Genomic DNA, 26327 nt, shown 5'->3' with positions numbered 1-26327 from the left:
AGAAACTCACTGATGAACAACTGATAAATTCTGTTTAGTTCAGATTCAGTTTAGTTTAGATCAGGGCTCCAATATGGAGTGCGGTGGCACTGTCAAGACTAATTGTGCATTCATGTGGTCTTGGATGATTCCGTTTTAAAATTGGCAAGTTGTCTGTGACATTAATAACTCATTATGTATTGAACTCAAATTTTCTCAGACACTGAGTGGTTTTTTTTCCCACTTAAGGGTTCATTCATCAATCAGAACCTAATTTTTCTGTGATGGCACGGTGTGGTGTTTGGTGTAAGGTTTGTAGACTGACATTTTAGCTTTGTGGTTTTGACAGTTTTACCAGCATTATTTTTATAGCTCTTATACTCTAGTTGTACACTCATATTAGCCTGTTATCTGACAAAATTGGCAACTTGTCTGACAGCGCATCCATTCTGAATTTCTTCAGAAGAGAGGATTTGATTTGATTTCTCTTAACCAATCACTTGTTGACCAACATGTCTGCCCAAATCCAACATTATTTTTGACACTGATGCCAGCAGACCCATTTCGCTGGGGTTTTAAGTGTGAAGTGAAGCAAAGTTAAAAAAAAAGTTAATAAAAATAAAAATGCATGTTCCTCATTTGTTGTTCCATAGCTGTGCCTCAGTGCAATGGTTGACAGCAGCTTGTCAGCTGCATTAACTCTGCCTGTGCTGCTGAATGCCTAATTGTTAGTGCTCCATCAGTGTTCTTTGAGAGAGGCTCTCTGAAACGTATGCAGTAAATTTGAGTCAGAATACGCTCCTGATTGAACTACCTGATCCCCTACAGGTCATAGCTAACAGGAAAAGAAACTCCGTGTCCCTCTGAGGGTCTGCCCTAATACCTTGTGGTTATTTATGGATGCGGTTTAGTAATTCATGAACTTGCCTCTGACCCAGTTGACCTGGTTGTGTCAGTCTGGACAGTGTGTCGCCTCATTAGAACAGCACTACGGAGAAGACCTGACAAACAGATACCATCCATCACCGACCATCTCCACTACATAACCTGACAGGTGTGTGTGTCTAAAGAGAGGTTGTGATGAGTACCCATCTGTTACGTGTTTATTCTGTGTGCGTGTGTGCGTGCGTGCGCATGAGAGAGAGTCTCAGGGCATGTTGCACATCTGTGAGGGTGTTTGGATACCAGATTGCATGTTTGTATGTGTCTGTGTGTCTCTGTGTGTGTGTTATGTCAATAAAGACCTTCATATATCAGGCCAGGAAGATGCCTGCTAACTGAACATGAACATGAAGTCAATATCGTCGGAGTAGTTAAGTCAATGAAAGACTGGCCTCACCTCCTCTATGACATATCAAAGAATTATATATATTATGATGAATTTACCACTTGTATAGATGTTTGACCTGATTTATAATCAGTAATTATTTTTCTGGAAATCCCTTTACTTTGTGATATTTGGCCTTCTTGGTTTGTCTTCATAGTTGCTCATCTTGTCTTCTGCTACACTTTGTACCCTGATCAGTTACACCCCAAAGCTGATCATTAACTTAGTTTCCCTGTTAGTGTCCATCAATTTTCCTCTTTCATCTGTCTTTCTGGCATATCTGAAAAAAGTTTGTTTTAGTGGTTTGCAGCTTGTCTGACAGATAAGCTGTTCACACAAATGTAATCAAGCCACACTGACAAATACAGTGCCGTCAAAAACTATTTGGCCCCTTCCTGATTTCTTAGTTTTTTGCACATTTGTCACATTTCCACATTTCAGATCATCAAACGAATTTTAATATGAGTGAAAGACAACCAGAGTAAATACAACATGCAGTTTTTAAATGATGATTTCATTTATTAAGTGGAAAAAGCTATCCCAACCCACCTGGCCCTGTGTGAAAAATGAATTGCCTCCTAAACCTAATAACTGGTTGTGTCACCCTTGGCAGCAGGAACTGCAATCAAGCATTTGCAGTAACTGGCAATGAGTCTTTCACATCGCTGTGGAGGAATTTTCGCCCACTCTTCTTTGTTGTTTAAATTCTGCAAATTTGGTTTTTGAGCATGAATGCCATACATGCCATGCCATGCATGCCAAAGCATCTCAGTCAGATTTAATTCTGACGCAGCAAAGCAGCCCCAGGCCATAACGCTACCACAACCATGCTAGACTGTTGGTATGTTGTTCTTTGTAGCTCGGCTGTTTCAAAGAAAGAGTCGAGTTATTGTCATAGCCTTGATGTCGGCGGCATCTGTTCCACAAAAAACTTTAATGTTATAACTGAAGAATGATGTGAGCTAGAATGTTCAAATTCACACCATAGATGCATCTACTGGAAATCTCGGTGCCAGTTTAAGTCTCAGCCATCTTGACTTAAAGGTAAAGGTCAGGGGTCAAGTTTTCTGAAAATCTTTTGAACCCAATAACTCTAGAACGATGTCAGAATCACACCATAGATACATACTGTTCAAGCTATACCCATCAAACTTCACATGCTTGTTCACTGACTTTAATATAACAGCACATTGACCCCCCCCCCCCATCATCAAAATATTTTGTGAGCAATGTGAGATGAGCCTTTGTGTTTATTTTGGTCAGCAGCAGTTTTTGCCTTGGAACTCTCCCGCGGATGCCATTTTTACCTTTTTCTTATTGCTAAATTATGAATGCTGACCTTCACTGAAACAAGTGAGGCCTACAGTTCTTTCGATGTTGCTCTGGGTTTGTGAACTCCTGGATGAGTCATCGATCCATTCTTGGGGTAATTTTGGTAGGCCGGCCGCTCCTGGAAAGGTTCACCACTGTTCCAAGTTTTCCCCTTTTGTGGATAATGGCTCTCATGAATTTAACAAGGGGGACAATAATTTTTTTTCACATAGGGCCAGGTATGTTTGGATAGCTTTTTTCCCTTTTAAAATCTGCATTTTGTATTTTCTTGGGTTATGTTTGTCTAATATTAAAATCATGAAGGGGAAAATGCTTTTTCACACCACTGTACATTAAAAATGCTGATCATGGACAGCTTGGTACCACTAAGAAATTACTATAGAATCTCCCCTATGCTACTGCAGTAATAACTCACACAATTCTTTGTGGGTTCATGGATATTAGTCATTGACTTCATAATGTTAATGATGTGGCATAATAAACACTGACTGCTGTGAGGTATAAACTTATTATTTCCTCTTTGAGTTGCACTGAAGTGAGCTTGGCCTCAGCTGTTCCTCCTTCATGCTCTCACTGCTCAGTTTTTGTGCTCTGATCAGGCATGATCAGAGGGAATATGATAGAGCCAAATTTTAAAAGCCCCGAGGCGCTCTCATTAAGAGAAAACTTTCTGTCTTGTACTAATACCTAACCTGCTTTGACACATGCTCTGTAGCCCTGAACTTTTTTTGACATCCCACTGTGGAGCTATATCTGAGAATGCAAATGTCTGACTCAGCTGGGCTGGACATCGAACAGTCTTTAACAAAGTCTGTGTAATGTCTTGTGGCCCCCCGTGTGAGGAGGAGGTTTTTGTCCTGTGAATTCACAGCCACAGCATGGATATTATGTGCCCAGACTCCTATGCGCTCTACCCATGCACCAACCTCACCTAAACCAGAGTACTTCCAGTAATAAGAAGTTGTGTGCTACCCATCAGAAGGGGCACCTCTACTTTATCAGAATTTTGAAGTGTTAAAAACTATTCCTGGGTATGTAATCCATATTTTAGAGGATAACTAGTAAGATATATAATTTGTAGCCTGTTATGGAAGTTTGTGACATGATTAAATGTGTCATCCAATTGTCCTGCTGTCAGCTCCATGAGTCACTTAACAGTTTGAGTTCCACCTCAAACTTGCCATGAAGTAAAAGCTGTCAAAGTTTTCAGATTCTTAACTCTACAACAATTCAGGGATGATCCATTTTGTATAAGAACAGGAACTTCCAGTGGTGTGTACAGTAGATGATGCAGCAGGGAGCCTGCTTTCCTGCTGTCCTAATTGGAGAGGTGATGCTGTGCCCTGGGCACTCTGCCATCTATGAGATGCTAGGCTTGTACAGAGTTCTCTGACTCGTCTCCAGCATGTCACACGGTGCTTCCTGAGAACATTGGTGCCTGCAGGACTACCCTGACACCCCCCCCCCCACACACACACACACACACACACACATTTAATATCATAAGTCCATGATGAGAACTGGCCAGACAAACTGCAATATCATTGTGAAAGAAAGATATCAGAGAAAAAACAAAACAGACAACCAGGTGATTTGAGTTTCTTTATTGTTTGTTTGTAGGGTATTCGGGTGAGTAATTTTGGAATCTTTTGCTGCTTCCACAGTTTAACGGGCTAAAATAGTTTCCTGAAAGCAAGGCAATCCACAAACAGCTCAGGTTTATTGGAACAACAGTCAGAGCCAGAAATAGAGATGGCAGCTCTTTTCAAACGCTATCAGTTCACACAAAGTGGTGTCCACAAAAACTTTCTTTTAATTTCATTGTCCTGTGTGTATGGAGGTTGTGACCAAGACGTTCATACTTAATAAGGCAATGATTGGCAATGTTTAATTATTATTTGAATTTACACCATGCTGTTATTGTGTAATCTGTTCAACTTTTAGATGTTTGATTTTTCTGCACATAGACTTATTTATTTAGATTTGGGAGAAAATTAAGTTTTTAAACTGCAAACCAGCAGGCTGTTTGAAAATGTCAGAGTAGATGTTTAACTTGGCTCTGCAGGTAACTTCAGAGTTGCTGTAAAAACCTGTCACACAGTCACACGCTGCCGCAGTCGACACGTTGAATCATAAGCTAAGCTGAGATTCCTCTAATGGTAAAAGTTATCTCTATAGTAAGTCATCTGTCTGTCTCTTCCAGCCTCCTTTTGTCTGTTTTGCATTAAATGTTGTCATTGGCTCACATTACTGTTTTTTCCCCCAACATTATTAATGTTTCTCTGTTCATCTGCTATCTAAATTTTTGAAACAACACTGATGCAATCACGGGGCAACTGACTGTTGCACTTACTCAGACTTTCCGTCTGTACCATGTTGTGACAAAAAGCACTGATGCCCATTGCTTGTTATTTAGATCTGTTTTTGAGTGGACAATTTTTTTTTAAATAATTTTTTGCAGATAGTTTCAGTCTTTTTGCTGCCAGCTGTTGTCCATTAGGCTTTTGTGAAGTGGATCAGCTGTTTGTTGACTGGCATATTTGAAATGAGTTTTTGTTTGATTTTGTAATAAATGTACAAATACAGTTCTTATTTACCTGTCTTTTATCAAGCAGTATGTCTGCACCACTCCATTGTTAGAATTCGGCTCATTAGCATAATTCTTTGGCAGTCAGTACCTGGCAGTGTATTTTGCCTAGAGATGTTAAAAAATGCCAACTGAAACAGAGAAATTGATGGTACCTTCTCATCCCTCTGATTGACACCATCAGGGCTGCAAACATATGCTGTAGAGAACATAATACATTTTTATGCTTATAACTGTGTACTTTTTATTTACTTGGCTTATCTGCTGTTGTTTGCTACAGATAGTAAAGCATCTGTTCTGTAGACACCTGGTATCAAGAGCCACAGATAAACACTTTCATTAAATTGCAATCGGCACTATCTTTGAACAGTGTTTCCAAGCTAAATGACAGCTTAAAGCTGCTGCTGTGCCTGTAATTGTGGACTCTGTCTGAGTAATGTGATAATTGTACCTTGTGGTGTTTTGTGTCCAGATTTCTTCCATATCTTGCTAACTCTGCCAACACATATAACATTTCCACTTGTCGCTTATCATTTTTATTGTCTAAATCTAAGATACAGAAAAATTTGTTTCCTAAAATTGCCTTGCTTTTTAACATAAAGTAATATCTGGCAGAAGATCACACTGTCAGTTATTGATTCTTGTTATTCCTTTAGATCTTTGAACATCCTGTTTGAGTATTTGGATTCCTTAATTAAACAAAGGATAAAACTTGCTTTATTGTATACTCCATTTGATAACATGCACATATTAAATTCTTCTTCTGACACAAGTCCAACAGTACAAACGAAATGCTGTTTTTGTCAGTCTACTGTAAAATATCCCTTAATATATTTTCATGCTTTAATCTGTTCTCCTGCATTTTATGCAGTGGTTGGGTGTTAGGCATTGACGTAGATAGAGCTCTTCCTGCTGCTGCTCACGTTACGTGATCCATGCAGACTTCATTCGTAGCTCTGTGACAGCGCAGGAAAAATGCAGGGCTGTTCAAAAATTTATAGCATTAACCACGCTGTATCAGCTTTCTGAATTTGCAAGCATGTGAACCACAATATGTTTATTCATGTGTAATTGGTCCAAATTTGCATTTGGTCAAATAAAATGTTTTAGCCTAGCGACAGACTGGCTACCTGTCCAGGATGCAGCCTGCCTCTCGTCCTATGACAGCTTTATTCCCCTCAGAGCATCTACATACATACATATTCCCAGCATTAAGAAACCAGAAGTGATGTGACAGAACTCTTCTTTCAACATAAACCTTAGCCTCATATACAGACATGCCATGACACACAGCTTTGCTATGAAGGTCATTGTTTGGTCATGAGAGTTTTTGTCATACTCAATGGTCTGAGATGAAGAATAGTTCTGTTGCTCCGCCTGAATTTGGTTCCTCACTTTATCTTTGATTAACACCTGCTTATCTGAATCGAAATAATGCCTCCCATTGATAATGCATCTGCCCTAGTAAACCCTTAATAAATAGTGTGTACTTTTCTGGTAACCTATGTTGCTGTTTCCTTATCTGGACCTCCCAATTCTTCCATCTGGTCCACAGCTGATTATCAGACCAGATCACCTTCACACACAGGGAAGCTTAGCTTTGAATGCATTAGAGGTGCTCTGTGTGTGAATCTGTGGGGAAGTGGGGAGACAAAAGGAGAAACACTTTATGTACTCATGCATATAATAAGGTGTTGCACTATGTATGTGCATCCACATCACTGTCAGGTGTTTGTGTGTCCATGAGATACTGTATGAGGGAGGCAGAAAGAGTCAAGATAGGACAAGATAACAAGAGAGCCAAAGTGTAGTTAATTTGATCTCATGCTTCTCTTTCTCTGTCATGCTCTCACAGCATGTGTTAGGGTGGGTAGAGTGCTCCAGTGACACTACACCTCTTCAGTTCTATTCACTCCACTCCTTCATCCTCACCACCAAGGTCACAGCAGCTCAGTGCTTCAGCATCACCACTGTGTCCAGTTATCATCCATCAGACACACTCCATGGTCCACAACAGGAGTACTCAACTACTCAGTCTTTCATAGCTCTTTTGCATCTGTGTCCATACAGCAGACTTAATGAAAGGAGCTTGAGTGATCCGAGACATTTTGTTGCGTTCTTTTGTGGATTTATTTATTTATGTGCACAGGATATGTAGAGGTTATCTGTTTTCCACTTAAAAATTGATCAAATAATGTTTCCTTAATCTGAAGATTCTTTTAAAGTTTTTTTTAATAATCTGTAATGAAATAAATTGGTAAAAAGGAAGAACATTACAAAACAAAACAGGTGAATTTTTGATTCCTGAAAGGATGATTTTAACTGATAATGGTTATATAAAAGTAATAACTCTGTAATACCGCATGCCATGAAATAGCACTGAAACAGCAATGATAAAGTCACAATTAGTCTTTCATTTCTCATGTAATGTGCTGGAGTGCAGCGAGAACAATAGGAAACATTGTCATTGTTCTTATACTTAGTCAGCAGGTGCATGCATGGGAATTAGTGCAGTCAACCTTCCTGGACTTTCTAGCTCACTGTCAGCTCGGTGTTAGCTTTGTGCTCTGATGTTCTGCTATCAAACAAGTATTCACAGCTCGGGCTCATGGTAGTCTGACAGCATGAGCTGCCAGCGTTGGTTGAAAGTGCTAGTCTGCAAAGAGGAAAAAATAAAAGTGAGGGCACAGATGTTTTCTTCATCTGAATCTCCTGATGTTGCTTCGGCTCCTGTTGAAAACACAGAATCAGATCAGTCTGTTATTGTCTTTAAAGGTTCTGAGAACAAAATAATTAAAAAATGACTAATTTTGAGAAACTGAGGACCTTTTGTCTTTTATGTTAGTAATGTTAGAAATGGTCCTAGTTTTTTTTTTAGGATTAGATGACAGCCTATCAGCTAGCATCGTCAACAACAAAGCATTCCTGCTCACCCATGAGCCTGTAGAACCTTTGAAAAATGTGTGAAACAGATGAACAACAGCACTTTATTTGAACCTATGTCAAACTTTTATTTTGCTGCAGACAGCAAAGTCTAAACAAGCAATGAACTTAAAAGAGAACATGCTGAAGTGTCTCGAGGCCAGACTACCTGCAGACACACCCAAATTTGTGAATCTCAGAAAGATTTGAAGCATTTACAGATTGAACAGGCATGCAAGGTATAGAGGCTTATACAGCTGATATCAGGGCAAATGAAGGACAGTGCCAACATGGGGCTCTTAATCTTTGATTTTCTCTGCCAAATGGATTTTACAGTATAGGAGAGATACAGAAAGAGTCTGAGGGAGAATAAGAAAGGCAGATATAATGGAGAACCTGGTGCAAAAAGTGGTCACAAGTGGTCCTTCTGACTAAGAACCAACCGTGGACCTCAGCTGAGGTTAGTTTTACATTTATTGCAGCCTGGTTCTACCAGCTCTATCTTACAATATGTCTGATATCTGAGTTTACCCAATCAGACTCTATATAAGCTTGTAAAATATACCTTTGAGGTAAGGTAATAGGTTTCAATTATGAAGTGCAGCGAATAAAAACAACATGATTGACACTCAGGTTTTAGGTTACGTCTCTAAGCTGGTCGTCAGTCGGCAATACATCATACTGATATCAGTGTTTCTGTTACCTCTTTAGGTGCGCATTTTAAATTGGCTCAAGTAATCAGCCTGTGGTATATTTATCACCATTTCTTGCATCAAATTTAATTTAATTTGAAATGCACTGTTATTTATTGCACTAATTATAAGTGACTTGAACACAATGAAAATAGTCATACAACCCCAATGAAATTGTACTAATTATGAATTATACCTCAGTCTTGCAAGAGCCTGTGAAAGAAAGCTGGCCTGTGTAGATGGGGGTTGTCTTTTGTGGCTGTGGCATGTACAGCTGACTGACTCACTCCTGTTTATCTCAGAGCTGCAGGCGTGAGCACTGACTTTCAGGGAGGAAAGCTGACAAAGGCACTAGCATAAGAATGAATATTAAAAGTAGATTGGATTGTGGAGAGGGTGTGGGAGTTTGAATGTATGCTAGAACTGTGAATGGACCTGAAGCTGAAATGTAAGTTGCACATAGAAGTGGCTCCTTTCATATGTATAGTGTGAAGCTTGCCCCATTAGTGAAGGAGCACATGTTTTGATATGAAGCTCTTAAATGTCCTAAAATTATTCTTTATTTTGCTATGAGTTATTAATGCTAATAGAGCTAATTAGTTAGGCCCCATCTCAATCAAAAGGTTAGAGAGAGCACAACGCATACACCGAGTGAGGAAAGTCACTAGTGGAAAAACACAGTCATGGATCATGGGAAGGTCAAAGCTGCCCACTTTCAGAAGTGCTCCTCAGATTTAGAGGTGCTAATTCTCATGCCAGCCGCTTCACACTCGGGTGCAAACTGTTCCACTGTGAGCTGGAGGCCACCACCCGATGAAGCCAACAGGACCACATCATCTGCAAAAAGCAGAGATGAAATTCTGAGGCCACCAAGGCAGAAGCCTTCCTCCACTTTGCTATGCCTAGAAATTAAAATTATGAATAGAATCAGAAAACACATGTAGACTGGATGGGCAAACTTCCACACACACTCAAATGTCTTTAAGAGGATAAAGAGCTGGTCCAGCATTCCACGGCCATGACGGAAACTGCGTTGTTCCTCTTGAATCCGAGGTTCGACTAACTCTCCTTTCCAGCACCCTGGCATAGACCTTACCAGGGAGGCTGAGTATTGTGATCCGCCAATAGACACCCTCCGGTCCCCCTTCTTAAAGATGGGGACCACCACCCCAGTCTGCCAATCCAGTGGCATCGCCCCAGATCACCACGCGATGTTGCAGAGGCATGTCAATCAAGACAACCCTCTGACATTCAGAGCCTCAGGAACTCTGGGCGAATGTCGTCTATCCCAGGGGTATGCCACCAAGGAGTTGTTTAACTGCTTCACCCAAGTTTTTGGGTCACCACCTGAGCCACGTTCCGCTTGGCCTGCTGGTACCCGTCAGCTGCCTCCGGAGTCCCACAGACCAACCAAGCCTGATAGGGATCCTTCTTCAGCTTGATGGCTCCCTTCACCTCCAGTGACCACCATCTGGTTCGGGGATTACCACCACAACGGGCACCAACCACCTTGCAACCGGAGCTCTGAGCAACAGCCTCCATAATGGAGGTGAGGAACATGGTCCATTTAGACTCAATGTCCTCAGCCTCCCTCGAAATGCTGTCAAAGTTCTGTCAGAGGTGAGAGATGAAGATCTCGCGGACTGGGGCCAGGTCTGTCCAGCATCCTCCCCCGCCACCTAATTCAACTCACCATCAGATGGTGATCAGTTGACAGCTCATCTCCTCTCTTCATCTGAGTGTCCAGAACATACGGCCGCAGATCTGATGATACAATTACAAACTCGATCATTGACTTGCGACCAAGGGTGTCCTGGTGCCATGTGTACTTGTGGATATCCTTATGTTCGAACATGGTGTTCGTTATGGACAAACTGTGGTTTGCGCAGAAGTCCAATAACAAAACACCATCGGGGTTCAGATCAGGCAGGCTGTTCCTCCCGATCACACCCCTCCAGCTCTCACTGTTATTGCCCACGTAAGTGTTGAAGTCTCCCAGTAGGACAACTGAATCACTGGATGGAGCACGTTTGAGCACCCCACCCAGTGACTCCAAACAGGGTGGGTACTCTGAACTGTCATTTGGTGCATAAGCGCAAACAACAGTCTGGACATTCCCCAGCCCAAAGACGCAGGGAAGCCCCCCGTTTAGTCCACTGGTGAAAACTCCAACATACAGGCAGCAAACCGAGGGGATACAAGAATACCCACCCCAGCTATAGCCACCTCTCACCGAGGACAACTCCAGATTGGAACAGAGTCCAGCCCCTCTCCAAGAGACTGGTTCCAGAGCCCAGGCCATGCATTGAGGTGAGCCCGACTATATCTAGCCGGTAGCTCTTGACCTCACACACTAACGCAGGCTCCTTCTTCACCAGAGAGGTGAAATTCCATGTCCCAGTAGCCAGTCTCGATAGCCAGGGATCGGTCTGCCAGGGCCTCTGCCCTTGGCCACTATCTGACACACATTGCACCTGACCCCTACAACACCTCCTGTGGGTGGTGGGCCTACAGGAGGGCAGGCCCATGTCTCCTCTGTAGGCTGCACCTAGTCGGGCACCACGGGATATTGCCCAGCCATCAAATGCTCTCACTGAAGCTCCCTCCCCAAGCCTGGCTCCACGGTGGGGCTCTGATAACCCTATCCTGGGCAGGGTGAACAGTTCCCTTGATATGTCTTCCATAGGGGTTGTTGGAATTGCTCTTCGTCTGGCCCCTCACCCAAGACCAATTTGCCATGGGAGACTCCCATGTTGTTTCTGCCCCATCCTGATTTCCCAGACTCTTGTGGGGGTGGACATATGTGAAAACAGCTACAAAAGTAGATCCAAACCCATGTAGGAGAGACATGGACTCTTAATTTTATAGTTATGCAGTGACATATGGTAAGTCAACTGTTCTTTTTATGCTGCCTAAGTTCATAAAGAACTGTCAGTTTGTTCCACTCTTTTTACATCTTCCACTATAACTGATTTCCATGAAGAAGGGGATTCAGTTTTCCTTACCCAGTTGCTTAAGACCGGTGTATATGCAGCACACCTTTACAACACTTGAAAACAGCTATGCAACAACTTGACAGCAATGATTTTCCCACTATCATTAGCCATCTCATGGCTTTCATTATATTGATTGCTTTTCCAGTCAAGTAATTGCTGTTTCAAGTCACAGTGCAAAATTAATCTCTAAACCCAGTGAAACAGAGGTTCAGAAATCTGGACCCAAATGAGTATTTTACCTTTCAGCCTTTCAGGTTATGACACATGCTTTGTATTTGCCTTCAGGAAACCTCTGTTAAAGGGCTCACAATGCCCTCACCCTTAGGCATTCAGGCAGGCCATTGTAAACTATCAACTTTTGAATGCATTACTTGGATGGTTTTTCATGAATGAGTTTGCTAATACACAGAATATTATGCAAATTAATATGCTTGGTGTCCCTGTGAATAGATGGTGTATAAAGAGATGCACACAGGGCTTTTTGCTTTGGCAGATGTGATCAGGCAAGGATGAGAGACTCTACTGCTGTGCTCTGTGGGATTATAGGACAAATTATTTTATTAATGTGCTGCATATAAAAGATTAACATAGAGGACATACTTACAACAAATTGGGCACTGAAGCAATGAATTGAAAACTGTATTAGAAATGTAAACCAAAAAGATGCTGCAACAGAAACAAATCAAAACCAAAAAACACAATTACAATATGCTCCATGACCCTTGGTTAAACATGCACATATGCTATTGGAAATGAAAAAGAATACATTCATTGCACTGCACTTTGATAATTCCCTATGTGGTATAGGCATGATGTTGAGATATAACCTCTTTGCAAAGTCCCTAAAAGGATCAGCCTGATGCAGTCCCTTAATTAATCCTGCTTTCGCCTAATGAAAATGACCTTAATGGCATTTTCACAACTTACACCGATTCATTGTTTTTCTTAGTTTCATTTCATTTTGTATTTATTTATTTTTGTTAACGTTTATGGAAAATGGGCCAATTTACTTTAAGGCCTTTGTTGGGTTTTTTTTTTGTTGTTTTTTTTTTAAATGTGACTCACATTCTCAAAACAAGAATGTGTTTACTTGGAGCTTTCTTGTCAAGTGGAGGCACCAATTAAAACTCCATCTTTATGGGTCAACTGCTTTCTGAGCACAGATAGTAAAGTTCTCAAGAAACTCACTTAATAGGTCACAGAAATAGCTCATTTTATTACCACCAACTCTTGCTAGTTCAGAGAGCCCATTCTCCAAACAGTGCTGGGGTACGCCCACTCTTGTGTACTGTGTGCATCTAAAAATTTGTCTTTACTGAGAAGAGTCTCAAGTGTATTAAAAAGGAAACTGATGACGTGGATAAGGGTAGATATGAAAAATTATAGGTAATTTCTAGAATTATTACAAAATTTTGTAATCAGTGCTTCTGTTTATATTTCACTTTTTTTTACTTGTCCTTTTTGTGGATTGTTCTGTGCCCTACTAAAAATGAATTTTAAGTAAATTTTATAATCCATGATCTTCAGCTCAGTTAAAATTACTCTTATTTGACTCAATAGATATACTAAAAGTCTGACCAAGGGCCATTGTATAATAAAGTTCATCCATCCCACGTAAAATTTGAACTAGTTTAAGAGAGCAAATCCACTGGGAAGGTAGTTTATTTATTGATTTATTTGTGTGTGTGTGTGTGTGTGTGTGTGTGTGTGTGTGTGTGTGTGTGTGTGTGTGTGTGTGTGTGTGTGTGTGTGTGTGTGTGTGTGTGTGTGTGTGTGAATGTGAGAGAGAGAGAGAGAGAGACCCAGTGTGTTTTACATTCTAACTGTATCTTAATGAGTGAGCATTATTTTAGGGGCATTTGCATTATTCAGAGATTCAGGGAGCTGGCAGAGAAAGAGGGAGTAGCAGTGGACCTTTTACTGTCTGCCTTCACTCAGACCTGTTTAGCTAGTGAACCAAGCCATGTTTTCGCTGGAAAAACAAGACCCCCACCCCCAAACCAGTCTGTTGGCGAGAGAGTTCCAACGGTTCAGTGATTTTTCTGCCCATCCAAATGATTGCAAAGCTTCTGTAGTGTTGCTATTAAAACCTGTCCAAGAGTTTTGGGGGTGTTTTGGTGTGCCTGTGCTGTTTTTATGGACTGAAAAAGCAAAACTGGTCTGCAGGCTCAGTTCATGGATTATGTGACATGGCCATTGACTACAGCCTCTGGATCAGATTAGGATATGGTCAGGAAGTTAGTTGCTTGTAGTGTCTTAAGTTGAAAAGCAATAACAGTTTTTACCCATTTGGCATGTCCCACAAGAAGTCACATCTATCCACAGATTAGGCCAGTGAGCCGAGCAGCGAACAAGACAGCCTACAAGAGATGTCAAACAGCAACTTTCACACATCTTAAAATACACAGAGCAGACTCCATAGAGCTAAGTCGTTCCACACACAGACTGACTGCTGAGTCAGCATATCTCAAAGCTCTCTAGCTGTCAGTGTCAATTCTCGTCTCTGTCTCTACTTGCAGTTCAACGCTGCACTCTCTCCCTCCTAAGCCTGATGGGAAATTAGTTTAGCCTCTGTACTATATATCTCATTGACTGACTCAGGACTGTTCTTCCTTTTAACTCAGTCACCCTCTCCAATTCTCTAGACTTCCATCTCTAATCATCTTTCCCAACCTGTGTGCAGCTTGCGTCAAACTGCCATTGAGATGTCTAGAGTTCTACCTCCTAGCTCATCCTGCTGAGGCTTTCCTTACTCCGCACATCTTCCCAGAGCAATGTCACATACAGGTATTGACACATTTGGGGCTGCTTTCTTGGTCCTTTCAGTAATTGAATTATCTTTATCTCCAATGACCTTTGTGTAAACAAAGACTCTATGTCAAGGAAGAGAGCTCTCCGCCTTCTGGCACTTGGGAGTCTCAGGGGTCTTTGAAGTGTGTCTCTGGACTTGACACACACCAGAAAAGGAGGAAGCTCTTTGAGAAAGGCATTGTCACATGTTTTGTCCTATTTACCCAGGTCAGCTGCCATGGGAATGTGGATGAAGTCAGTGAGGTTTGTTAATAAATAAATAAACAAATAAATAAATAAAGGATTGAAACATTGTGAGGGAAAAGGTGAACTGGTCAGAGAAAGATACTGGAGGATAATAGAGATGACTCCGTACGTGACTTTTTGTTCCCCCTTGGTTTTACTCTTTGATTATTAAAACATAGAAGGCTTTAGAAGTACGAGAGAGGGAGCAGGGATAAAGATGGGGAAGTTGGTGTGTTGCTTTATGGATGAAATTAGATTGCATTTTTCAGTAAGAGAACAAGAGAAGAACATTTTTGGCATCTTGGTGTGCATGCTGCAGATAAGCAGAAGAGAGTGTTGAGGTTAAGCTGAGCTGAAAATTGAAAATTGAATATGTGAGAGGCTTAGAAAGAAGTACAATACACAGAGAAGTTGACAGTGATTTTGACTACTCTCATTGTTGCTGATGTCAGCATCTTGATACTTCAGCACCTTGGCCTCATTCCCAAGGAAATGAAGCATCTTTTAAATTCCTGATAAAGGGCACCTCTCCTGGCACGTCTGCCTCCCTCTGTTAAGCACCAGTGGCTGCAATAGCTCGAATCAGGTCCATTTATTCATGTAGTGCACTGAAACACAATAAACAATGAACAAAGTGCTGCACAAAATCAGACAATAGTACAAACAAATGTAACTATTTTAGACATTTACAATACCGTGCACAAAAGATAAAATTGGGCCTAATCTGAAAATGTCATTGTAGAAAGATATGTTTAGTCATGATTTGAATACTCTTACTCAGGTAGAAGACCTAATCTGAAGAGGAAAGCTGTTCCACGCTTCAGTCAAGACTCCAAATGGGGTATTAGTGACTTGCTCATTGCAGCCCATACCACATTGCAATAGTTCAGTCTGGACCTAAAGAAAACACCAGTTAGCTTAACCTGGAGTCCCTGACAACAGATTTGACCTGCATGTCTAATTTAAAATAGCAACACCAAGATTCTTTACATGTGGTTTACAGCATGGTGCCAAAGAACTGAGCTAAAAATGAAAATTTTAGCAAGTTGTGCTTCCTGATCATGAGAGGAATTAATTAACAAAATGTCAAATTTATTTTTGTTGAGGTTGAGAAAGTTTTGTGAGAGCCAAACAGCTTGAGGATATTAAATAATATTCAGTGCCAGCTTTCATCTTTAAGTATGTTTGAGTGATTCATTATAAAAATGCTAGGCAATAGTATTTTTAATATTACTTATTTTAATTATTTATGCAAGAGGTGGCATGTGCTGTAAAAAGAGATCCTTTGAATTACACCACAGGTCAAAAGGGCTGCTTGAGAGGGCTAATCACCAGCGCTGATGGAAAAGGATTCAGCAGCCCGATAAAAGACTTCAACCAATTTAGAGCAGTCCCTCAGATGAGAGATCAAAATTGCAGAGTCCACTATATAGGATGAAACCCCGAGTTCAAGCAATACAATGAAAGTAGAGTGACCAAAATTACTTAAGAGTTAGGGAGCAATAAAAACTTCTGAAAGTCAATACTGTGACTGACCGACTGACTGAAGCCAGACTGATGAACATCACAAATGCTATTATGTTTTAAAATGACTGGAAGGCTGCTGGAAAAAAACTTTAATTATTTATTATGGGTCCTAAAATTCAAAGACTGTTTAAATCAAGTTGGGACCCAACAAGTATTTATTCCATGGTCCAATTACAGAAGTAAGGATATGTAAGGGGTTCAGCTTAATTAAAGCTAACAGGAAGATGGATCCAAACTGATCCAACACAAGCAAGAATGCGACTGAAATAAGTAAATCATTATTATATAGTGCAATATTAGATCCTAGATTGGTAATCTTATTCATTAAAAATTCAGAAGTGTTTTCTGTCTCAAGCTCTTGGCTTCTGTTCATGTCATAGTTTGTGATGAAAGACATAAGTCTGTCCAGAGAGGCGATATTTGTCCTGTCATATGTGTGTAAGAGAGCTGAGAAGTGTGTGCGGGTGTGTTGTGTGTGTCAGCTGTGGGTGATGTGTCTATTGCGGCTCGTTATAATAAAGTCATTAATCACATTTGCTGTTTGCCACAAACAGGCCGTGCTGCACTTGTTGCAAGATGTTTCACTCTGTCTGTCCCAAGATGCAACAGCAGATGCGGCTCATTGGAATGGAATCAAAAATGTCCCAGTCAGGTGTTTGATGTATGTGCATGCTTATTGTGTGTGACCGCATGTATCATGTGTAATGTTAGAATAGGAAAAGTCACTGTTCAGATAGAGAAGCACTTAAAACTAAAAATGTTTCTCTTTGAGTGAAACAGAGAAATTTGCTGCGATTGTAACTGCGATGCATTTCACTGCTACCAAGAAAAGCAACAGTGATGCATCTCATCAAATTGTGATCACAAAATTCTGCAATTCCACCCATAAAAATCCACTTTTTTTTGGGGGGGGGGGGGGGGGGGGGGGGGGGGGGGGGGGGGTGTTATATACCAAATATGACAGGTGTACCAAATCTAAAGCAGCCATACTGAAGCATTCCTGAGGTGTGCAAAGAGATGACCTTGATATTGACATTATAGCCTAAAAAATTATATCACATTGTTTCAAGAAAATTTGCGATAACAATATTTCTGAGGGTACTGAAAAGAATATACACTCAAGAACATTTTATTGATGCTTTCAGAAGAGCATTTTCCATCCTTCTTTTCCAATGAGCTACTGTAAATGATGACACAGTTCCTAATTTTAAGTGTGACTCTACTGAGACAAGGTCCCAGTTGCTGCACTGTAGTGCAATAGTAGTGACAGAATAAGTCAACTGTAAGCACAAAAGTAGCCAGGCAGTTTTTTTTTTTTTTCTCCCCTGGACATTTTAAGTGTGCTGCTTAACACTTTAACAATAACTGAAGTAACCTTATAACTCTTCAGCAGCCTACACAATATTGTCACATAATAAAGGTGAAAAATATATTTTACCTGGGATGTTGCATCTTGGGTCAAGATTTTTTTTTCCCATTACGTAACTGCATCAATAATTTCCATCCACTATTTGCTCTTCCTGTCATATGAAGTGTAAATAGTGAGTGTTCCAGGTGGAGGCATTTGTTTACATTTGGGTGTCAGGAAGATATGATAACTTATGATACCTGCATATACATTTGTCTGTTACTGACAGTAGTTATAACTCAATTTGTTGTCCCTAATTAGGCACACAGTAAGAGTACAAAGTTTATTGTGGTAACAAAACCATGGCTTTGTTTTTGGACTGATACCTGAAGTTTGTCAGTTTCTCTGTTGCTCTTCCTTAAGTTTCTTTCAGTGTTTTTCCTTATTTGATTGAATAGTCTAGGGGTGGAGGGTGTATACTATGACGATGATGAAATTAAATGGACTTGATTCATTTTAAGTTTAGCTAACTAATCTTTACACAAAGTAAATATTTTAGCGGAGCGCAGCATACTAAATTATTAATTCCACCCGAAGTACAAGTCCTGATTAATTAGTTCTTAAAAGATTAATTAAATTGAGAATATATTTGACAAAAAAAAAAATCCTACTTTTCTTTCTTTTATGTCAGTTTAAATGGATTTTCTGTGTTTTTAGCATCTTGCTTGAACAAAAATACATTTTGAAGACCTTGGCCTACCTTACCTTGCCTCTGTGTAGTTGTGTGAGAGGGATTTTCATATTTTGGCTTCTTTTTAACTAATCATTGTTTTCAGTTCATCCAGTAGTTCACAGTAGAGACAAGGACAGAATACATGATTCAAACAGTTCAAGGAAAAAAAAAATCAACCTCTTCAATCGACTTTTTTTTTTTTTTTTAAAGTGTCCTTGGGTTTTTTGAAAAGCTAAGTTATTATTATTATTATTATCATTTGACACAGACAACTGACAGCATTTAGTCAGACATTTTGTGGCTGATTAAATGCTGCAGTCGAAAAATAGATTATTTATTTATTTATTTATCAACAATAAGAAAAATGCTTCAGCCCGAAGTGACCTACATCTCACCTGCTGCTAATATTTGAGGTCTTTTGACTGCAGATTTCAGAATTTCAAAAATGCAGCCTGTGTAGTTGGAAGAGTGAAAAGTATCTGCCTCACATGGAGAAGTCCGGTGCTTCTCAGCATGCATCATGCTTCACTCACCACACTAACTAATGCGCTCTTATTTAGCAATCAATCCCCTTTAGCTGATGTCAGCCAGTTTTCCATAGCTCAATGGTCATACATAAGCAATGAGAGATTGTCCATCATCTCATGTAATGGTCCATTGATAAGATGGCCTCTGGTTGATGGGAATTCAGATGTAGTGGGCCTAATGTTCCGGCTCATAAGATTTCTTTCTGAAACATGCGGGGGACTCACTGTTACTGAAGATGACAGGACAGAAATTGATAGGTAGACATGTTTGTTCAATTCTGTTTCTCTGTCACACTGACTTTCTTTTTTCTTCAGATGGTTTTGTGAACTAACAAAAGCTGTGGTCTTCTGATTTTTCTCTAAATTGTAAAGCACAAATGATAAACAGGGTTATGTCAGTGAAAAGGTTTAAGTAATAATTTTAAATGTATAGTCTGGCCTTACCAAAGGCCAGCTTATTCCAAAGTAATAGAAACATTAAAGCTTTTGAGTATCTCATTTTTCTTTGTTCCATTCACTTATACATGCGCTCAGTATTGATTTAAGACTGCCGTCTTTGCACAATTTCTATGCATCCGTTAATGAAATGTTCTCATCCCTGCACTTTCCTTCTGCCTTCTTTTTTGCTCTATATTGCCCTCAGTGCTTTCAGTCCTCACCGGTCTCAGTCACTCTTCTGTTCCCATGCTCACATAATGTAAGCATATTGTTACCCTTCAGCAACACACACACACACACACACACACACACACACACACACACACATACACAGACTTTCTCCTGCTTGCTTTGAGTCTCTGTTTCATCATCTCACCTGGCTCTTTGGTCTGCTTTCTGCTCTTTAAATTTTCCTAGACTCTTTTTCAATAATCTTTGCCTTCTTTTCCCTTTTCCCTGTCCTCCTCCTGTCATCAATTTATAGAATTTTTGACTGAAAACCCTGCTTGTCAAAAACTAGTGATTACCTGTAAAAAAATTAATTTTGTCTGCATTTGTATCCTTCCAATTCTAGACCTGAACTTTCACTACTTCTGGAAATGGACCGCATTCGAGGACTACCTCCTCTTCTGCTTCAGCTTCACTGTCTTGTGTGCAGTCATCACCCTCCTGCTGCTGGACTCCGCAGTGTTTGTGGAGACGCTGGGCTCGCTGGCTGTGATGTTCGAGGCTATGCTGGGCATTCCGCAGCTACTGCAAAACTTCCACAATCGCTCCACAAAAGGCATGAGGTACAGCACGCTCCAAGGTCAAACAGAGCTCTGCAGAAAGCTCACTGTACTCACACTGGCATACAGAGGCACACTGCAATACTGCCTCAGGCAGTTCAAGTAATTTATATCCTCATGAACAAGTTATACTAATAAGGTCATTTATAGCTATTGGAGTCTATATGAAAAAGAAAACTGCAAGTCAAAGACATCTTAATTTCATCAATGAAAACTGTTTTTTTTTTTCAATTTTGAATTATTTTATGACAACAGATACAACAAAATCACTTTTATTTTTCTTTAACAAATAAAAGACGAATTTTCAAAACCAATAAATGGGAAAAAAAAAAAAAATCAAACCAATCATTTTTTTTTTCTTACTAGTCTTTTGACTACTAACTACTAACAGGCACAAAGAAGGCACCAAAGCCTCTGCAGTGTCACTTTTGTGACACTGCAGAGGCTTTGGTGTGGACACACCTTTTTTTTGTGCAGCTAGCCTTCTAGGAGTTTTTCTGTCAGAGAAAATTATCCAAACACAGTTTACTAAAATCTGCACACAGTTTTCTTCAAATTGTCCCGACTTTAAAGCTAAAACAACAGCATGCCTTATTTTGTGTCCCACTTGGCTGTGAAAGTTGCTGGTACAAGTGTTCATTTATTTGGAATAAGAGGAAGAGAGGTTGTCAGAACAAGTGTGTAATCAGCACAGGTGGAGGTTGGTGCTTAAGCTTTGGCTGTGTCCTGTAGCTCTTCATGAGTCCTCACCCTGCACGTCTGATGAGGACTCAGTGAAGAGTCTGACATATTTCCGGTCTTCAAGGATACTGGTATTTAGATGAAACAGAGCAGAACTTAACAGAACTGAGTATCTGAGCTGAGGCAGGAGGAGAATCCTAATGCAAGACGCATAGCAGAATGTGTCTCGTTTTACAGACAGCCAAGATACTTTTTAAAGTAAGATGAATGATGCTGAGATCTGTTGTCTCAACCTGCCAGACCTCACACAGTCTGCATTAGTTTCTAATAGAAGATTATCAAAAACATGTTGTCTTTCATCTGCCTCCCATTGAGCTGAACTGCCAAGCTGTTTCCAGACAGATACTCATGCATAAAACCAGCACTTACACTGTATTAGTTTGGTTAGCAGCCTATTTGCACCCTCTTCAGTTTTGATGGTTTTTGACTTGCTAATTTGCACTAATTTTGTAATGGTAGAACACTGTTCATAATTAAAATGAATTAAATGAAATGTAATGTTGCTCTGATAAGGCTATATACAGTGTAATGCAGGTAAGGTGGATGTATTAGCATGTATTAGTATTAGATTTAGTCAGATATCTAAAACGTCACTGATGAAGCTAGACTTAACGTTTTTAGTTTTGTTGACTAAAACTAACAAAATCAAATGACTGAAATGTAACAAAAGCAAACACACATTTTCTCCAAGAGATTCAAACTAAATCAGTGCTGTGACAAAATGATCTCCGTCTGGTTAAGGGCTCGACAGACAGAAATTATGAGTGACAGTTATCAGTGTGTTTCACTGACACTATTAAAATTAGCACTACTGCCAGTAATACTGTTGAGTAAAGGATTCAAGAGATCCCTTACAAGTTATGTTATAGTATTATTATTAAATGCTAGATTTGAAGGTTATTCCTTAGGTTTAGGTTGCACTCACTTAGAATTCATAGATTCAAGGTCACCTTGAATGAAGAGAAAGTGGAAGGTGAAGGCGGAAGGGAGGCAAACAAAACCTGCAGCTTTCATTATCCAGTTAAGATTGTGTCAGAGTGAGTAAAGGTCAATGAGCATGCTTATTAGCCTCTCAGGTAGATGACTGTGAGATCAATTACACCCCCGATGACACAGAAACTCATGCTAATTATGATCATTATTTCCTCATTATGTCTATTGTTAGTGCAACAACTGTGTCTGTGTGTGTGTGTGTGTGTGTGCGTGTGTGTGTGTGTGTGTGTGTGTGTGTGTGTGTGTGTGTGTGTGTGCGCGCGCGCGCGCGCACGTGCGCATGTGTGTGTGTGTGCGTGTGCATTTATTAATATGCATTTTCATGCTTTGCTGGTCAGTCTCTTCTGAAAATAACTTTTATTTTCTTTTTTTACTTTTAATCTGTAGGAGACAACTACCATCTTTTTATTAGGTTTTCAGGAAGTATTGAAGTCAGTTAACATTCATAGCAGGGGAATGTGATGGAAAAAGAAGGGATAAAATTGGAAACTTACAGTGACATCAGTTGGAAGTAGCAACTCACAAATGCATAATGGATATATAATATGTCTGTGTGTGGATGGGTGGGTAGGTCTGTTTGACCTGCTCTTTTGTTGTATGCATTTTTTTTATTTAATGGGCCAATACTGATTATTAGTAATCAAGTAGACTGATAAAGGATATTTTGACCTCATACAGATTTCCCTTAAATATTTTCAAAATTTAGAATAGCCCAAACCGACTGATTTTGCAGCATAAATATCTGCATTATAGTTTGCAGTATATTACTCCAGCATCATGCATTATTTAGCTATCTTTTAGTGTGTTTAGAGGTGAAAGGGGGCATGTTTCATGCTGGTGCTATGAATGATTTCCTATAAGAGACGCCACTTTCACTGCATTGAGTGACACAGTAACAGAGGTGTCATTTGCTGTATATTGTACATCTTCACATACCACTTCCACTTCAAGTTGCCATTCATATTTTCCATAACTGCCTACACAAACTATATTATACCTGCCAACAGTAAATGACAATAAAGTCTGATTGCATTTTCAAGCTGTAGTGGATTTATGATTAACCGTTCTTTCCCAGTGGTTTACCGCATTTGGCATGATCTCAGCGTGCACTGGGCTTGAACCTGAACATCACACCAAAGGTTTGGTGGACATCCAAAAAGTTGGGAACATCAATTCCCTAAACAAAAAAAACAACAAATAAATAAATAAAAATGCTGTCACTTTTATACATTAATTATAGAATAATACTGCACAATATTGCATGGATCATTCCAGAAAATTATGAATTTTCAACAGGAATATTTTATAGTATAGATATTGGTGGCCTAATTGTACAAATGTTGGTGATGGCTGGAAACAGCACAGATGGCACTTGTTTTAGAAAATTCATCCCTCAAGATGCATACTTGAAGATTTTCCAATTTCTTAAACACACTTAAAAACACTGTTTTCCACATGACAGTGTGGCACGTAATCAGCACTTCCTCTCATGTTATCCCATGTGTAACAGTTGCTTGTTTTTGTGCAGTCAGATTCCCATGAGCCCTATTACTGAGGTGTATGGATCTGTTTCATAAAGGACTGCTCACCTTTTCCAGATCACCCAAATGAGCACCTTCAAACAGATGCATGGAAAAGCGGAGCAGAGAATAAAAGACGTAGTTTTCTAGTGTATATGATAAAACTTTAATTATGCTGCCAGGCCACTTTCAGCATTTTTCTCCATTTGTGCATTCCCACTCATTCTGTTACTTTAGGGAAATGAGAATGGGGCAAATTAGTGATGGAAAAATACAATAAAAAAGCAGAAAACTGGATGAGGTGTAGAAAAACCTGACTGTTTGGCAAGAAAAATTAAGTGTAGGTTTGAAAAAGCATGAATCCGCAGCGTTAATGGCATTAGCAAAAATCTAATTAGTGTCAGGTGTCAAGAGACAAGCTGGAAGCTCCAAATCGGTGAAAATGGTTTGAAAGCAAGTTTAAAATTGAGGGGAATTGCTGATTAGAAAAAAGAACACTGTAGGATGGTACTATAGTTAGATGAAAGGTCACCATGACTGGAAGTTCATGTTGTACTTAATGTTGTCCCCCCCAAAAAATCTCTGTGCTACTTGAATTTAATATCTTAACTGGTGTTTGTTTATGCAGTCAAAAAAACTTAATTAAACCTGTGAGATCTCTTCTTTTCTTTTTCTTCTTCTGCTCAACCTCCTCCTCCTTCTTTGGGCTGATCTCTCCTGGGTTTACCACAGAAGATCATCTGCCTGCCTAGCATCTTCTTCTGTCACATCAACCCTCTGCATGTCCTCTTTCACTACATCCATGAATCTTCTCTGTGGTCTTCCTCTTTTCCTCCTGCGTGGCAGCTCCATCTTCAACATCCTTTGCCCAATATAAATGCCATTCCTCCTCTGCACATCCAGACCATCTCAACCTCACCTCTCAAACTTTGTCTCTAAACTGAGCTGTCCATCTGATGTGCTCGTTTCTAATCCTGTCCATCCTGGTGACTCCTAATGAAAATCTGAACATCCTCAGCCCTGCCATTTCCAGCTTGGCCTCCTGTCTCCAAACTATACATCACAGCAGGTCTCACTACCGTCTTGTAAACCTTCCCTTTCATTCCTTCTTGCTATTATTTTTCCGTCACAGATCACCCCGACACTCTCCACCCACTCCACCCTCCCTACACTCACTTCTTCACCTCTCTTCTGCACTGCCCATTGCTTTGGATGGTTGACCCCAGGTATTTAAACTCACCTTCACTGTTTCTACTCCTTGCATCGGCACCTTTCCACCTGTCTCCCTCTCACTGACACACGCGTATTCTGTCTTGGTTCTGCTGACTTTCATTCCTCTTTTCTCCAGAGCATGCCTTCACCTCTCCAGGCTCTCTGCTCCCTGCTCTCACTACAGATCACAATGCTGTCTGCAAACATCATAATCCATGGAGCGTCCTGCCGACTTGCCCATCACAATTTGTAAATCCATGACATCTATGATACGTATTTTGGGTTGAATTCAAAAGCCAAAAGTTCAGCATTCAGGCAGCTCCTAAGCTCTCAGTTTCAGACAGCTTTTCCATTTTTGGATCTGTATAATGTCAGAGAAAGAGTACAGCAGCCCTAGCCTTCAGCTACTCAGACCTTCTGTTTGTGGGGGCAGCCAGTCAGAAGAAAGTTGGCTTAAAGGGAGGAGAAGGGAGCTTAATTTTTTTCTTTTATTTGTGTCAGACAAGGCCAAATACGAGATAAAGACCATTTTCAACTGTAAGTTATGAAAAGCTACAGTATTGGAATCCAAGAATAAAAAAATTGGAGGAGGAAATGTGCACACCATGCTAGAATAATACTAGATACTGAATAGATACTTAGTACTAGAAAAATACTAGATATTTATCATTGAGTCAGTGCATTCATGATTACACCTCATGGTTTGCTTTTAATGAGTCAACTATCTTAAAAATATGGAAATAGCTACTGTGACAGATAATGAGGCCAGTGCACAGATGCCTCAAACCTGCATTCTTTCAGCCAACAGGCAAGCAGGTGGTACCCTACTTGTCACTTCAGTTATGACCTCAGTAAACCTTTTCTGGTTTATGTTCTTAAATGCTAACTTTCCAAACTTCTTCATCCAATAATGGTAATCGTTTCGTATTATTATCCCATAACACAAAATAGCCTGGAGTATATAGCAGGTTACGGTTCAGTGCTTGGCTACTTTGTGACTGACAAGTTACTAACGTGTGTGTGCATAGAGTCATCAGATTATCAGTGAGAGCCACTTTTCATGTGTACAGTTTCAAAAAAACAGAAAACAGCACAGCAACAGCCAAGTGCCAAACCAGAACAGTAGCCCACAAACTACTGGGTGGCCACAGCCATGGTTTATATACAGGTGTGAAAGCAGCCTTAGATATTTTGCATCAGACTGGGTTATTTGTATGACTCAAACAAGTGGAACTCGTGTAATTGTCAATATTATGTGCTTTTGTAGTCTAAGAACAAATCAGTTTATTGTTGTTCATTAAACACTAACTGTATAAAGTTCTCAGGTTTACATCTGATAGTGTTTGGTTGTTGAATTAAGCTGTCGCCCGCTCTGCTTTTTAAAACCCTTCATTACTCAGGTGGATGCTGCAACTGAATGGAAGAGTTGCTATTTGTTTTCATATAAACAATGTTTGTGTGTGTGAATGATTGCTCAGTGCTCTGTGCTCAGCTGCCTGGGGACTGTGCCTGTTTTTTCTTTCGTCTCATTAAAGTTTATCTATTTTGCTTCCTGTCCCATTCTCCTTTCCTAGCTCTGCACCAAAGCTTTCAACCTTCACAATGTCACTCAGTGACAGTAAAGGGAAC

At 40.1% G+C, this 26327-nt stretch overlaps 1 protein-coding gene across 3 annotated transcripts in view; it reads left to right on the top strand.

The window, feature by feature from the left end:
* Positions 1-26327, top strand: part of LOC115782125 (solute carrier family 66 member 2) — a 52338-nt gene that overhangs the window by 10184 nt on the left and 15827 nt on the right. For all 3 annotated transcript variants that reach the window (XM_030732152.1, XM_030732151.1, XM_030732154.1), the window contains exon 4: positions 20019-20235. In XM_030732152.1, coding sequence (XP_030588012.1) covers positions 20019-20235 — 217 coding nt within the window. The remainder of the gene's footprint in view (positions 1-20018; positions 20236-26327) is intronic.

This window comes from Archocentrus centrarchus, chromosome 6, assembly GCF_007364275.1.
Source record: "Archocentrus centrarchus isolate MPI-CPG fArcCen1 chromosome 6, fArcCen1, whole genome shotgun sequence".
In the NCBI taxonomy this organism is placed as follows: Eukaryota; Metazoa; Chordata; class Actinopteri; order Cichliformes; family Cichlidae; genus Archocentrus; species Archocentrus centrarchus.
Note: the sequence above shows the minus strand (reverse complement) of the source record. Positions and strands in the feature narration are given on the sequence as shown.